Source organism: Apostichopus japonicus, chromosome 2 (assembly GCF_037975245.1).
Source record: "Apostichopus japonicus isolate 1M-3 chromosome 2, ASM3797524v1, whole genome shotgun sequence".
Taxonomy (NCBI): domain Eukaryota; kingdom Metazoa; phylum Echinodermata; class Holothuroidea; order Aspidochirotida; family Stichopodidae; genus Apostichopus; species Apostichopus japonicus.
Window position 1 is genome coordinate 19,065,891 of NC_092562.1, and position 14,681 is coordinate 19,080,571.

General features: G+C 35.1%; 1 protein-coding gene across 1 annotated transcript in view; it reads left to right on the forward strand.

Moving 5' to 3' along the window:
* Positions 1-72: 72 nt before the first annotated feature.
* LOC139981236 (uncharacterized) overlaps positions 73-14,681 on the forward strand; it is a 69,753-nt gene continuing 55,144 nt past the window's right edge. The window contains exons 1-2 of the mRNA XM_071993466.1: positions 73-193; positions 10,125-10,531. Of these exons, the coding sequence (XP_071849567.1) occupies positions 10,156-10,531 (376 nt within the window). The 5' untranslated portion in view covers positions 73-193; positions 10,125-10,155. The remainder of the gene's footprint in view (positions 194-10,124; positions 10,532-14,681) is intronic.

A 14,681-nucleotide genomic window follows, 5' to 3' on the forward strand; every position in this document is an offset into this window, starting at 1 on the left:
CCTAGTACAGAGCCGTATATTTAGATATACGGCTCTGCCATTGTACAGAGCCGTATCGCTATAGCCCCCTCACTTTTTTCTACGTTGATGCATGAATGTAATTTTTCACATAATACCGTTCAATACCTGACAACCGAAAACCATCAGCGAAAGTACTACTCGACCTAATCAATACAAATTACCAGCAGATCAGGTAAGTTATTCGCATAGAGAGTGACATTTTCTGAATGTTGGAGGGTAATGTTTTCGCTTTTGTTGTAGGTCCCTATTATCAGTAATTTATTTTCCATAAAACGGTACAAGACTATGTAGCAGAGGATTAATATATTTCTATGTTTTAAGTATAGGGTCTAGTTTTGCGAAATTGTATTTGTGACTGCTCGATAATTTCAGCATACTGTAGGGCATAAGAACAGCTCATACAACCTAAGCTAATCTCTAACAAAGGACCAAGGCTTCTTTCAACAGTATGTTAAAATTACATAATATTTAGTGGTTAGACCTTATTGCTCGTTCTGTAAAATCGCTCAAAATGCAGCAGCATATAAATTAATTTTTTAGTGTTTAGTGAAAAATTACCATTCTTAAATTAAAACAATGGAGTATGGGGGGTTCAATCAAACTCAAAGGGCTTCCAATGTCTACCACACAGTAATAATAAAATAAAAGATGGCAAATTTTGGGAGCACCTGTGGCTTCAATCATGGTGCACTAATGACTTTGAATGGCAAATTGTACCTTTTGTTTCTCAAACTATGACATAGGTCTAGCTTTTGCAATGTCTCAACAACATGCACATATTTTGTCTAAATTTATTTTGATAATGGCACCCATTCGATACCAAAATGAGCAAAATGTATCTGAAATCCACTAGCATGATCTGAAATGAGTGACAAAAAGTTTCCTTTGCTTTAATACAAATATATTGTAACAAGTATATTTTTTAGCAAACTTTGAATAAGAATAATTTTAAGGTAGTTTATTACAACAAACAGAAATAATGAACAGTTGAGATAATAGTTAACATTAAGTAAGCTAACATGAACAATGTTAAGTCTGGATAGTGATGATTTGGAACTAGCTTTTCAAATTTACGCCCTAGCTTGACTTTTGTGGAATTCATATACACATTGGGAGACAAAATGGCCTACTGCAAGTTGGGTTTCCTTTCTGTTGCTATGATAAAAATAATGAAATTTCAAAAGTGCATCATGATAAGTTCAGTGCCATAATAGTTCTCTATACCACTGTACTACTCGAAATTGATATTATTCATTTGCTTCGGAGAAGGGCGGGGGAGGGGTGGTGGGCGTAGTTGAAAGTGAGTTGATCCCCTCTTTTCTGCTAGCAAAATATATTCACAAATTACAATCAGAACTGTTAATATTGTAAACTGCCCACTTTTAGCAATAAGTCAGAGTTAGAACTTACAGCAAAATTGTGCTCTGATTTAGGATTAGCACCCCTTTACTTTATACTGATGCAAGTTCACCATTGCAAATGTGATTACATGCTTTCAATGTCAAATGATTAATGTTGTCCATAACACTAAGGACTGAAGTGACTATCAAGTTCTCCATTAGGACAACTTTTCATCATTGCTGCATGAGTATCTAAATGTAGTAGTATCGTCTTATAAGCAATCACATGAACAGCTCACCAAAAGCAATCACAGAATCAAAATGTTCAGTATCAGTAGCAATGACAGTTTGAGAATCTCAATAAGACATAACTGGTATCTATAGATGACTGTCTGTGATTATAGAAATGCTTCTATAAGCTATAAAAAAAAACTTTTGCTGATCTATATAAGTGCTTTCTATGATTCAAACATTTTGATGTTTCCATTGAGTAATAGATAGAATTTAGTTTCTGAACTTTGTTGCTGATGCTGCAACAGGTTTCGATGTTGCAATGCGGCCAGCCCTCCAGCCATGCCAACAAAACAATAGAGGGTGCTATGACAACAGTCCTCTCTAGTTCCACAAAACTTGACAAATTGTAGTCTCTGAGTGCAGATCATAATAGTTATGTGAGTTGATTAGTAGTGGTACACATATAAGATGAGATCTTTTGAAACATATCTTCAAAGTTTCAGAGTAAACTAGTTGTTTTAAGCACCTTAACTTAAGCACTCTTTTAGTCCGGCCAAACAATTAACACAAACGGTGGAGCCTTGCAGGACTCATAAAAGTTGTGAGCAAGTACTACAGTATGTAGACCTTTTAGTGGCTTGTTCTCTTGTAGTTGAGATCCATACGACAGCATTTAAGGGGCTCAATTAAATCATTTAAAAAGTGCATTATCTTTATGCTGGCATTTTCTGTATAGACACTGACTCGTTTTACATTATATTGATTTCTGACATTCACAGTGTTTGTATACAGTAGCCTATCACATTGTCACATGTACTATAAGGGAGTATTTGTATATCATACAGTAGTGTGCATTTCATATATGGTAACTATTCTTCATGGCACAAGTCATGCTTTGCAAATTTGACAGTCATTTAGATGTTGTATGTTAGTTAATGGTGTCATGATATGATTTTTTTTTTTGAGCAATGTATAGGCCTATCACTAACACTTCTTGTTGCGTACTAGCCAATGTGTTGTCAGGGGTCATTGTAACTAAGTATTGTGTGTGAGGAATTTCAAAATGCACATTTTCATGGAGGACTGCAAGAGACTAAAGGTTTTCAGAGCAGACACAAAAAATGTATGAGATGTTGCATCCCGTGGATGCAAGTTTTAACATCCTACTGTAGTAGCAATACTGGGTTCTCAGGCAGTATTAATGAAGTTTTTGCTCAGTTGGCACTCTATAAATATTCCCATATTTCATAATTTTAGAAGACATTTCTGTGATTTTGACCTGGCTACTTTAGAGGTGATCAGTATTAGCTACACATGTATTAAAAATACTTCTCCGGAGGCGAAAATTATTCACAGATATATAGGGCAGTGTCAAATTCGATGAGAGTGATGAAAGAAAACCTGCATGTTGAATTTTGAACATGAGAGACCTTTTATCAGTTTACTTTAGTTGGAAGCAGTACTGATGATATCAAAGATATCTAGGCAAGTTTATTGATAAATTTTGTAGCCTATTGTTTTACCGTATTCACATGAATTTCTAAACTAAATTTTTAAACTAATTTTAATAGCACCCACCTCTCTGTCAAACACTCTCAGTGGTAAATACTCTAAATCACCCCATTTATTCAGTGTCAAAATGTATTGCGAATACAGTCTGTTGGAATGAAACTCATAAACACACATATTTAAAAGTGCGCTGTATATACATTAGATTTCACTTCAACTTGTAAACACCATACTAAAGTGTGCTCTACAGTACTTACATGTTTGCTATGATAAGGAGAGAGCTCTTAACTGTTGATGGCATGAACTGACAAATCTACCCTCTATATTATTATTAAGTAAATACACCTGGCTTATATACAAATATACAAAGCCGAGGCACATAAGAGATAAAGTTAGAATAAAAATATTTCATGGAGTGTTTAAACAAAAATATAACTTGATGATATGTGCCTTTTATTTCAAAACAAATCCTTTGCCATGTTCTAGAGATAAGCCTCATATATTTCAATACCAAGTGGAAACTTAAAATACTTGACAGCATCTATTTAGTTGCAGTGTGAATATATGTCAGAAATATTTCAGCTAGTATAAATTTCTGGATGTACAGTTTAGCTCAGTAATGAACCACAGGACAAAATTGTTTGCATTTGGCTATATGGCACAGTAGTTTATATAACCAAATTTAAAATAGTTTTTTTTTGAATGGGTGAGAGGGAGGGGAGGGGAGGGAAAAAGAGGGGATAAGAAGGATGTTGGAAGAAGGATTGCTGGTGTGGTGGTGTGTAGTTCCATTCTCATGGAGTCAACTTTCCTATTCATCACAAAACTTTTTTACATCAACAAACTTGGTTATTGCTGTTTGCAAAGGCCTTGTCAGATACTAATGTATACAAGTAATAAATACTGTAACTTATATGTTTACTTTTAACCAATTGGTTCTGATAGCAGTGACTGTGAGTACCAGTTTTTGCTCAGATTGTAGACCAGTCAATTGAAATGACTATCTGCAGTTAAGCAGATTGTTTGCATTTCTGTGTTAAAATTATACCATCTATTTGTGTACTGTGAACACCTCTAGATCCACTTCTGTTAACTCTTGAAGTAACTTGAGCATTGTTGTGCAAACAAGTTAAATATTACTTTCTCACTCAATTTGTACAAACAGTTGGTAGTTACACAGATATTAAGGCATAGTATATATATGTTTGGTATGCAGGTACATTCCAAGTAGGTTAGGCATGCGGGTATAATACGGTATATATACAATGTATGTTTTAGCATGCAGTATACAGTATGCAATGGAGTTGGCATGCATGTAGACCAGTATGTAGGTTTGGTATGCAGGTACATTCCATGTAGGTTTGGCATGCAGGTACAGTACAGTAAATGCAAATGTATATTTAGCATGCAGTATACAGTATGCAATGTAGGTTTGGCTTGCATGTACAGTAGGTTTTGTATGCAGGAACATTCCAAGTAGGATAGGCATGTAGGTATGGTATTTTAGGTTTGCAAGAAACGTTTTTCCAACAGTCATATAAAACATGATTATGTATTCTGACTTGTCAACTAGTTATAAATACTTTACCCTTTGAACTGTAACGAGTAAAAATTTGTGGAAAAGCAGCAACTTTACAGTAGTTTAGTCCGCAGACTTAAGTTATTCCTAATTGGCGATTGCAAGATATTAATCACAGGCGATGACAGTATGAATTGGGTTTATTAAAATTCTAGATTATCACAAAGGCTGTCTTTAAAATGAAGATGTTCTTACTATGAATGAGTTAAGGATGGTTACATTGGATTATTATTAAATTAGATTATGATATTATATTTCACATTCTCATCATACCTAAAATTGTAACCATAGAGACATTAATGAAAATAGCTCCACAGATCTCCAAAATTTGGCAACTTGAAGAAATTTATATTCCTTTATTAATGTGATATAGCTGAGTCGACTGTCTTTCCAGTAATACTCAATGAACGAACCATTGAGTTAATCGTGAGCAGTTACTGTGAGTTCTAAGCAGTTTGACCTATCTTTTTTTCCAGTACAGTATTAGTTCTATGTAGTGTTTCTGTAGTCTACATCCTGTATTAATAATCAAAAGAAGCCTACTGTATAAGAACTGAAGCTTCCAGCTATCTCTTGTTGTCCTATTTTGGTGATATATTAATTTTTCTCCTCCAATTCACAAAAATCTCATCTTTTGTATTATACAGTAGATGGACACAGCCTTTAAATGTACAGTACAGCACAGAAAAGCATACTGTTTATTGATTTCTTTGAAATCGTAACAACTACAGCATTGAACAGTGATGTCATAATACATGTGGCAAATATGTGCAAAGCCAAACCATTAGCTGTTTATATTCTATGACGTTATAAACTTTCAAAATATAAAAATTCAAAATATATTTAAGTATCATAATATGTTTTAAATTGAAGTCAGTAAGGTAATGTATATTTAAAAAACAAACTGTTTAAGTTATAGATATAGATAAATATATATTTATATATATATGTATAGCGGTCTTCACGATATTGTCAACGAACGTACCATTGCAAACTAGGTGTGCTGTCACATGTCAGTATGAAGGCTTAGGGTCAGGGTTAGGCTTAAGGATAGGGGTTAACATTACTCTAAAATGTAAAAGAGAAGGTACTGGTTTGCATCACTTTAAGCGCACATATGACTCGCCTGTGATCATGTTCTGCTGTAACTTTGTACGCTCATACTGTAGTGAATACCTACAGTAGTTTGTAATGTTAGGTTCAACACCAATGACGTGAGGACCACTAGGTCTCGATCGCAGAAAACTATAAACTGATTGACTGTCCCACTGTACAATACAATACATATTAAAGGCATATATGCCTGGAGTGTTACATTTTGGAAGGTCTGCATAGTTTCTGTACAGCTCTGCTTATTGTGCATAAGTAGCACGTTATAGCATTGTGAACACAGTGCGACAATGGTTCTACTGGGCGTCTGGGCGTCTGGGCTGTAGATGCAATTCACACCACATGAATGCTTTGAATAGTGTCAAACTTGACGGTCACCTGAAAAAAAAATATGGGATGGACTGGAAAGTTCAATGCTGGATAAGAAGTGGGAGGGGTGCGGTTGGGGTGAAGTTTCTTCATTGAGGTATAATGGTGTACAGTAAATTCACGATAGTAAGGGCATTAATCAGGGAATAAATTTAATCCCGGATCGCACCGCAAAATGATTTTTGCTAAACGGTCAAATTGCTACACAAGTGGAAATATGCAGTTCTTTAACACAGGAACCATAGTATTTTACAATAGAAAAATTCCAAAACTGCTAAACAAACTTGGAACACTAAATTATTTTTATTTAGTTCTATCCTTCAGCTATGTGATTTCATCAATATAGTTTGACCAGATTCTACCAGAAACAGAAAAAAAAAATTATGCTTGTAAAAGGTCGAGAGTCAAGCTGCTCAGAGCAAGGAAAAATTCCCTATAAACTCTGTGCGTGTGTCGATGTTTAATGTGCAAATCCGCTCAATTGTAAACAGTAAAATATTGGGAAAGTTGGAATAAAAGAAGAGAAGAAACAAAACAATATTGACATCGTTGTCTCATTTCTGTAACTCTGTATATTTGCGTACTCAGTATATACTGAAAAATTGAGAAAACTTTGCATGGCTTCATATTTTGCAAGCCATGCACTGAAAAATAGGCCGTCATTTTGCAAAACCGGGCGTGCAAAAGACAGCTGGCTGCCTAAGCCTCTGGCCACAAGTCAAGCTATTAATCTGCATACAGGCATATTGGATTATTTGGCTACATAGGTGGTAACTAGTGCATTTCTTCAAATGTACTTCAATAGCTGCATTACCACAGTATTGAGTTACTGCGTAGCGTACTCTTACAGGAGAGCATAGTAGGTCACTAAATAGATCTATGTTTTCAAGTTAGGAAGCTGAGGGGGCTGTACCATCTTGCAGCCAGGCTGCGTAGTTTGTAGAGGACATAAATATTTTGTGCACACAATGGGCTCTGCTGCACTGCCAGTACATTTAACCTCTCTATTGGTTGATATTTTGCTGTTTTTGCTGCAGGCAATCTTTACAGCTCCTGTAGGTTTTCTTTTTGACACAGCGTCTTCGAGGCAGGGAGAGAATTCAACCCTACCCCAAATCCCTCCCCCCCCTCCCGTCCCTGTTCATATCCTTATCCCTCAAATACTTTCAGCAACAAACTGTTTAGTGTCGGACGTGAGGTTGATCAGATTAACTGACCGGTATAATATTACTGTAACTTTCTACAGTAACAAGTACCAAAGTTTGTTGTTTGTTCAGAAATTGATTTGAATGCATTTATGAAAGCTAGGCATTTTTCATTGCTCCCTTGTTTTATTTTAACCTATTCGACCATGATACACCATTCTCCCCTGGATAGATCCATTTTCCACTCACTTAGGGTTATGCATTGTTCAGTAGTAATCTGTAAAAGGGCATTTGTTCTGCCATGAAAAGGCTACAATTTAGGTCGGTTAGCAATCTTAATACCATCATGACAATAACAGACTTTGTTAACTGTATTTGTTTGGGAATTTAGACTACTTACAGAACAGTAGTTCTTTAGTTTAGTATAAACATTTGTTTTGGAGAATAATACCATGCTATCATGTCCATTCCTATAGTATGTATGTGATGTTCAGTCGTAATATACTATGCGTGTACAGTACATCGATTAATTACAAAATAAACAATATGTGTGACTGTCGCGAAAACAATGCTTCAGTAGAGAGTCGCTGCGAATTATAACTGGTTTTCCGGTCAAAATTATATTTGTTGTTCCCTGATATTGTCAATAAACTTAGGGTGAAGGAGAGGGCTAGTCTATTGTTTCAAGACCAGATGTCAATATTTGGTCCCCCCCCCTGGCTGTCTGAAGTAAACAGTGTATTTTGTTTAAAAATTTATAGTTGTTTGTTCAGTCTACTGTATGTAAATTTAAATTTCTCTTGAACTCTTTGAAGACTTTTTTGAGACAAACAACTTTTAATTAGTTTGAAAACAATGTAATTTGTTTCAAAACAGCCATTAAAGTTGGATTTATGATAGTCTATTTCAAGGTGATTTAGTTGATTTGGAATGCATTTTACAGACTTCAACTATGAATAATTAATCCACACAGCATTCCTCGGGACTTAAAAGTTTTGTGAAGGAAGAGCAATTAATCCTGTGGATGATCTCTTGTTTTGGATTTGGTTGTCGTAACAACAATATTAATTTCAAGCGGCTTTCTAAAGTTTGATCGGTAATTTTGACCAAACCTGCTAAGTATTGCTCAAAATAAAAATTGGAATTGACCAAACAAAGACAACTTTACCTTGATGTTTTTTTCACCAAATGAAAGTTAATTTAAGTAAGAAAATAAACCATTTGATTTGATTCTCAGAAGTTTGTTATTCAGACAGTTATCATATTGTATCAAAATTTTACGTGTTGTAAAGTAATTTCAATATTTTTAGCTTTCACTTCATATTTTGATGCAAATTGACCAGTTAAGACCTACATGTCACAGTAATATCAAATCTTATTACAAAAATGAAAAAAAAAAAAAAAATAGAAGAAGTTTTCGTCCTCCTGTCAGATCACCAGACAACTAATTACCTCACAAAATCAGCGTTCTATTTAAAATTTGCACAATTTCACCTAAATACCATTTCATTTAATGCTTTGAACACAAAGGCAAACTGAGCTATATATCCTATTTATGAGGGATCCAACACAGAACATCACCCATCTGTAAAAACTTTTCTTAACCATAACAAGTAAACAAATGATATTGTTGCTGTACTGTAACCCTGGAATATCTTCAAGATGTCATGTTGTCTAAATAAGGGTCTTCTTTCTTTAACTCGGTGGGAGTGCTGTGAACAACAGAACTAGTAAAAGCATTCTAGTTGGGATGGTTTCTTAATTTACTGTATATGGAAGGAAGTGGTCTGTGACACAGCTGAGAGGGGTTCAAGAAGGTGGATGCCTTGGATGGAAGGGAAACCGAGAAGGGTCATAGGGTGCAACAGTACAACTTAACTGGTTGTTTGATAAATTATGAAGTCTTTTGGAAAGTGGAATATTATTTAGAGATGGCTGCCTGTTTTGTTGAGCTCTTAAAATTTGGATTCCTTTCTGTTCTATCAATTTTGAAGGGAGAAAGGATGATTAATAAACTGCTTTTCTAATGGAAAAAAGCCTCTGTAAGTAAATGTATAGGTTAAAAGACCTGATGGTAAAATCCTTCTCAGGATCTTGGTCATAGGCAAACTGAAGCAAAAACAGAAAAAAATATTATAAAGCTGGACCGAAAGACTGACCACTAAATTGGACTAATGAATGATGAAGAGAGTAAAATATAAGACCGAACAAAAACGATGAAACAGCTTAGGGGATGAAAGGACTGAATATAAACTGTGTAGAAAGGTGTAACAATAATGGTACTTGTGTCAATTAGACATCTGATGAGATTCCCCCTCCCCCATGTAATGTACAACATTAATGGGAGTATTGGATTCCTGAGAGGAAGGACTGCATTGATAACATTTACACCTTCTAATTTAATTTATTCTCTCCTATTGAGGAATAAAGTTTATTCCACGTAATTCATTTTATTCACTCCTAATGTAAAAAAAAGGAGGCCTGTCTTGATTTCACGGTTGCGCATTTTGTGGGAAATACTACAATTTCTCAGTTGCAATTAATCTAAAAAAAAAAAGTTTTATATCTTTTATGATTATATCCCACTATTTCCACTTTTTATGCTAATTCTATGAACTTTACCCTATTAAGATTCCTCACTATACCTGGGCCTGGTATCCCCATGCAACCCCTTCTTTAAGGTTTAATCCGTTGTGTACTGAGGTTCATTAATAAATGTTGTTTCCTGTGAGGTGCTTCATCGCCCAAAAACCCTGTGAGTTGTTACACTGGATTTTAAGGTAAAGATATTTTTCTTTCTTAAATTTTGACATTCAGTATTCAAACCATCGATCTTTCACATCCTATAATGGAAACAACAGAGGACCCATTTCTAAAGGCTTGGGAGGCCAGAGAGAGGAGTCCATCACCAACAGTGCCATCTGGTCCATCGACGGATCCCTGGGGAAACGTAGCGACGGGCGCAGAAGGGGCGATCATACAGGGTAACCAGACGGGCACCGTCCACGCCGAACAAGAGCGCCCTCTTTCGGCAGCTGAGGTGCCCTTCGATCAATTCTTTCAACAGTGCAATAATCCTACGGAAAGTGCAATTCCCAATACGAACAATTCTCATGGTACGGACCTTGGAAACGGTGGCTTCGATGATGATTTCGGGGCCTGGTCGGAGACGGATGTTCTCTTCAAGTCGGGCCTTCTCGATCAGGAGTTTAAAACTGTTTCAGGTAAGCATTCAATGGCCTTAACTGAAATGTTTGCTGCGTCTAAAATGTAGTATTATAGTATCAGCTTTCTTGAATCAGATGCCCAGCTGGCTATATAATGTACTTGCAGCTTAAGCCATCCTCCCCTCCCCTGCCCCTCCTCCCCCTCCCCCTCCCCCTCCATTCATCCCTCCGCCCTACCCGATCCATTCAGAGTTCAGGGTGCTAATGTTTACTGGAAATCGTTTAATATCGAAAGTGCTTTTTTTCACATCCAAGACATGACAAACTTATTTTTATACCCTGAAGTGACAAGTCACCACAAATTTGTTCTTTAACCCTGGGAAAAGTCTAATTGGCATTAAGTGGATTCAATTCTATATTCCCTTTTTTGGGCTCTTCACTTTTAAACAACACTTAATCGTGGGCAAAAATGCTGAATTTTTAAATAAAATGGAATGGAAATCCATGCAATTTAGGAACATAATTGTTTGAAGTATTAAACCAATATACATGTTTGATAAAGTAGATTGACTTTGTAAATTACTTGTGAGGTAGGATTCTGAGCTGCAACTGATGTCCAGTGTTATGGGTGGCAGGAAGGGGTTGAATGAAAGTCACTGGGCTTTTCTAAAAGAGTATTATAAACATCTGAAGCACCTGTTAGTTGTTTCCCTGGGTGGTCTGTTGTATTCTTTCATGCTCAAAAGATGTTGTGATGAAGATTTACTGATTTCTCCTTGAACGGGGAGAGTTAAATGAAACCAGGAGGTATGTTACTGTAATTTCATCATATGCAAAAAGGGCAGTTAATTCAGGCCAAACTGCAGAAGAATGGTCTTGACTATTGCTTGTTTGTTAAGTTGATACCCAAGAAAATGCACCAACAAGTGTGAAATGGAAATTCCCTAAAACTTGAGATTTTAAGTATATTTTGTGCATGTGTGTACATGTGTGTGAAGTATGTTTACAAGTTCTAATCTTTTATCCCTGTTTTTTGTTCGTTTCTGTAACATTTTGTTTACATTTAATTGTATTACCTCTAAAACGACTACTTTGTGTTTGAAAGGAATTGTGCATGCATTCACAGTTAAAGCTATTTAGAAATAGTGGAATATTAGCATTTTCAATTTGTTAGTTGTGATATACTGCCCTCTATTATCATGAATTTGATTGATTGTGTGTGTGTGTGTGTTGGTTGCTACTGTGGGATTTCATGTCTGGAAACTGTGTCAATAAAAATGACTGAGTCTCTGTTGTGTTTACCTTGTAATGTTTTTATTTGTTAACATACTTTATAATCTTTTTATTTTTGAAGTAGATAAGCAGCTATCTAAAACCGTTCAATCCAGTTTTTGTAAAATGTTATATTATGAAGTTCTTGAACAAAGTACTGCAAACTTGTGGGAGATTTCACATCAGGAGGTCAGGCAGTTTTCTAAATATAGTCACCGTGTTCATTTTTTTTCAGATTTGCATAGAAGCTAATCATTCATTACTTTTTTTAACACTTCATAACATCTATAATCTAATATAATAGCATGCAAAATATTGACCTTTGACAGAGCTCTGCCTATGTATCTTAAGAAATCGTGCCAGATCAGATAAGACATGCACCCCTATCCTACCTTCCCCAATCTCTCCTTGATCCTACCACTTCCCAATCCCCTAATCAACCCTTTGCTCCATCCTACCCCTCCTGTATCATTTTCCCTAACTCTGATCACTTCTTAATCCCAAGCCTTTCCCAACCAGCATCACTCCTGACGTACATGTGCACTTGCTAAAAGTTGTTATTCATTGATGTAAACAAATATCACAACATAACTTCAAAGAATTTATCGGCATTTTCTTTGATGAACAGCAGCATTTCCCTCAAAATATGCTAAAATGTAAATTTATGCATCATATTACATAAATTGTAGAAGTAAATAAAGCCAGGTCTTCATTCTAAAATAACTTGAAACGTCCTCTTGAGGTGCTATTCATTTCATATAACTTTTGACCAAACTTAAACTTGGTAAAAATCCTTCGTTTGAAACTGCATATATACGTCAATTTGAACAATAACTGTTTGGCCACTGTGTGCAAGGATGTCCTTGTCAATGCAATTCTAAAGTAAGCATCATTCACAGACAAAATGGCAGTTTGTGCTACTGCACATAGATGATCATTTATACATGATTGACTGAGTTGGTATTTTTATTGCTGTACTTTCACAAAATAAACAAAGAACAAAAATATTGGAAAGGGGGAAACAGATAAATAAATATACAATTTAACAAAATAGATCAATCTACAAAAACAGAAACAACAAAAAATATGTATACCACCCAACAAGTAAACTAACAAAACAATTGAAATAGAAAAGAATCAAATAAAATAGAAAAGAAAACAAGTAAACAAACAAATATAGAAGTAAATAAACAGGACAGATAAAAAGCAACATTGAAAAAAAAAAACTACGAAGGCTGTTCACGTATGTTCACAAATTGAATTTATTAAATTTTCATCTGACATATTTACCGATATTTCTTTCTGTATGAAAGCCTCTGCTCTTTGATGAGCTACTAAATACAGTATTAATTTAATCCTGTACGTGTTGATTTTGTTAATGATTTTGCAAAATTTGAACCAGTCTGTCATAGATCCTTTAATATCATTAACTCTCCAGAATGGTTTTTTGTACTGTAGAAGCTATAGCATACCTAGGCAAAAAAATTACAGATTTATTTAACCTTGAAACAGCCATGCAATAACAGGCTTAAATATGAGTACTGCGACTGTTGTTTTGAAAAAGTTCTTTTCTGTCATGATATTATGATCTTTACCAATTTTTAGACAAAACCTATTGATATAAATATTTAACTGGACAAAGGACTCATCAGTCATTGGCCCATTCTAAGAACTTCATTCAGGTACATATTGTACATAATTAAAGGGCAGTCAGTATCGTTCCCAAATTTTTGGGGAAAAAAGTGCCAAGAACTGTAAATTCCCAGTGGTTCTGGATTCAAATTTCCAAATTATTTCGAGTCATTCATGAGTGGTAAGATATGTCGTCTCAGGGAGGAAGAATACTTTGAGAGTTGTAATAAAATGCTTGTTGAAGTTGGAGCCGGAGTCACCATTATTTGAGTTGTTGCCAAGACTGATGGCCTTTAACTCATTATTTGTGTATAAAACGTACAATATTTTAAAGTCATTTAGCTCTGTAGAATAAGGGACATGAAAGAGTCGGTCTTTAATCTAGTGTTCAGGAATTCTTTGAAATCATCACGGTACTTGCTCGATTTGAAAAGGTGGTATTTGTGGCAGAAAATAGTCCCTCCATCTATTGGAGAGCATTCAAGTGATGCAGTCATTTGTGAGAAACTTGTGGGAAATATAACGAACCTTTGGCCTTGATTTACCAGTCTTTATAAGTACAACATAAATGGGAAAAAAAGGGAAAAAAAGAGTAAAAAACGGAAAAAATAAAAGGAAAAAAAAATATTGGATAGATTTTTTCATTATTTTCTGTTGCTTACTTTGTTATTTATTTTTTTTATTCCCGTCATTGGTACATGTAACATAGAACTAGACTGGATCCCGACCCTAGTTGGGATAGGCGAAAAATATTTTAGGGGTCCGTCGCAAAACTGTCCAGAAACGGTAACATTTAACAGAATGATTAAGTTGAATTTCATTAAAGCAAATCTGTATCACATTAATCATGAAAAGTTTTATGAACTATGCAATTAAACAACTATCCCCTTCCTCTTGATTTCGTCTGGAAAGTAAAATCAGAGTTTTTTACATGCAAAAGTCAAGTTCTGAGTCACCTGCGACAGAAAAGAGATTACAGGATTAAATGATATTTCACTGCTTGGTGTGTTGTCAGTCTTTTTGATACCACATTGCATGGTTTCTTTTTCAAAAAAGATTTTTTGTTTTTTTGAAAAATAGAAAATGGGGGCAAACCCTGTCATACATCCTACTTTAAAAAATTCATGTTTTTTTTTTTTTATTGGAAATATTACACATCAGTCAATATTTACCTGATTGAGCCCAGCCTTGTTGAGCGGCCTGTAATACATTAAAAACTAACAACACTTACTGAGGTTTGCGACAATATAGGTGAATAATTCTCCGCTCGTTAGCCAGAGTACACAGGTTTTGTCATCAGGGG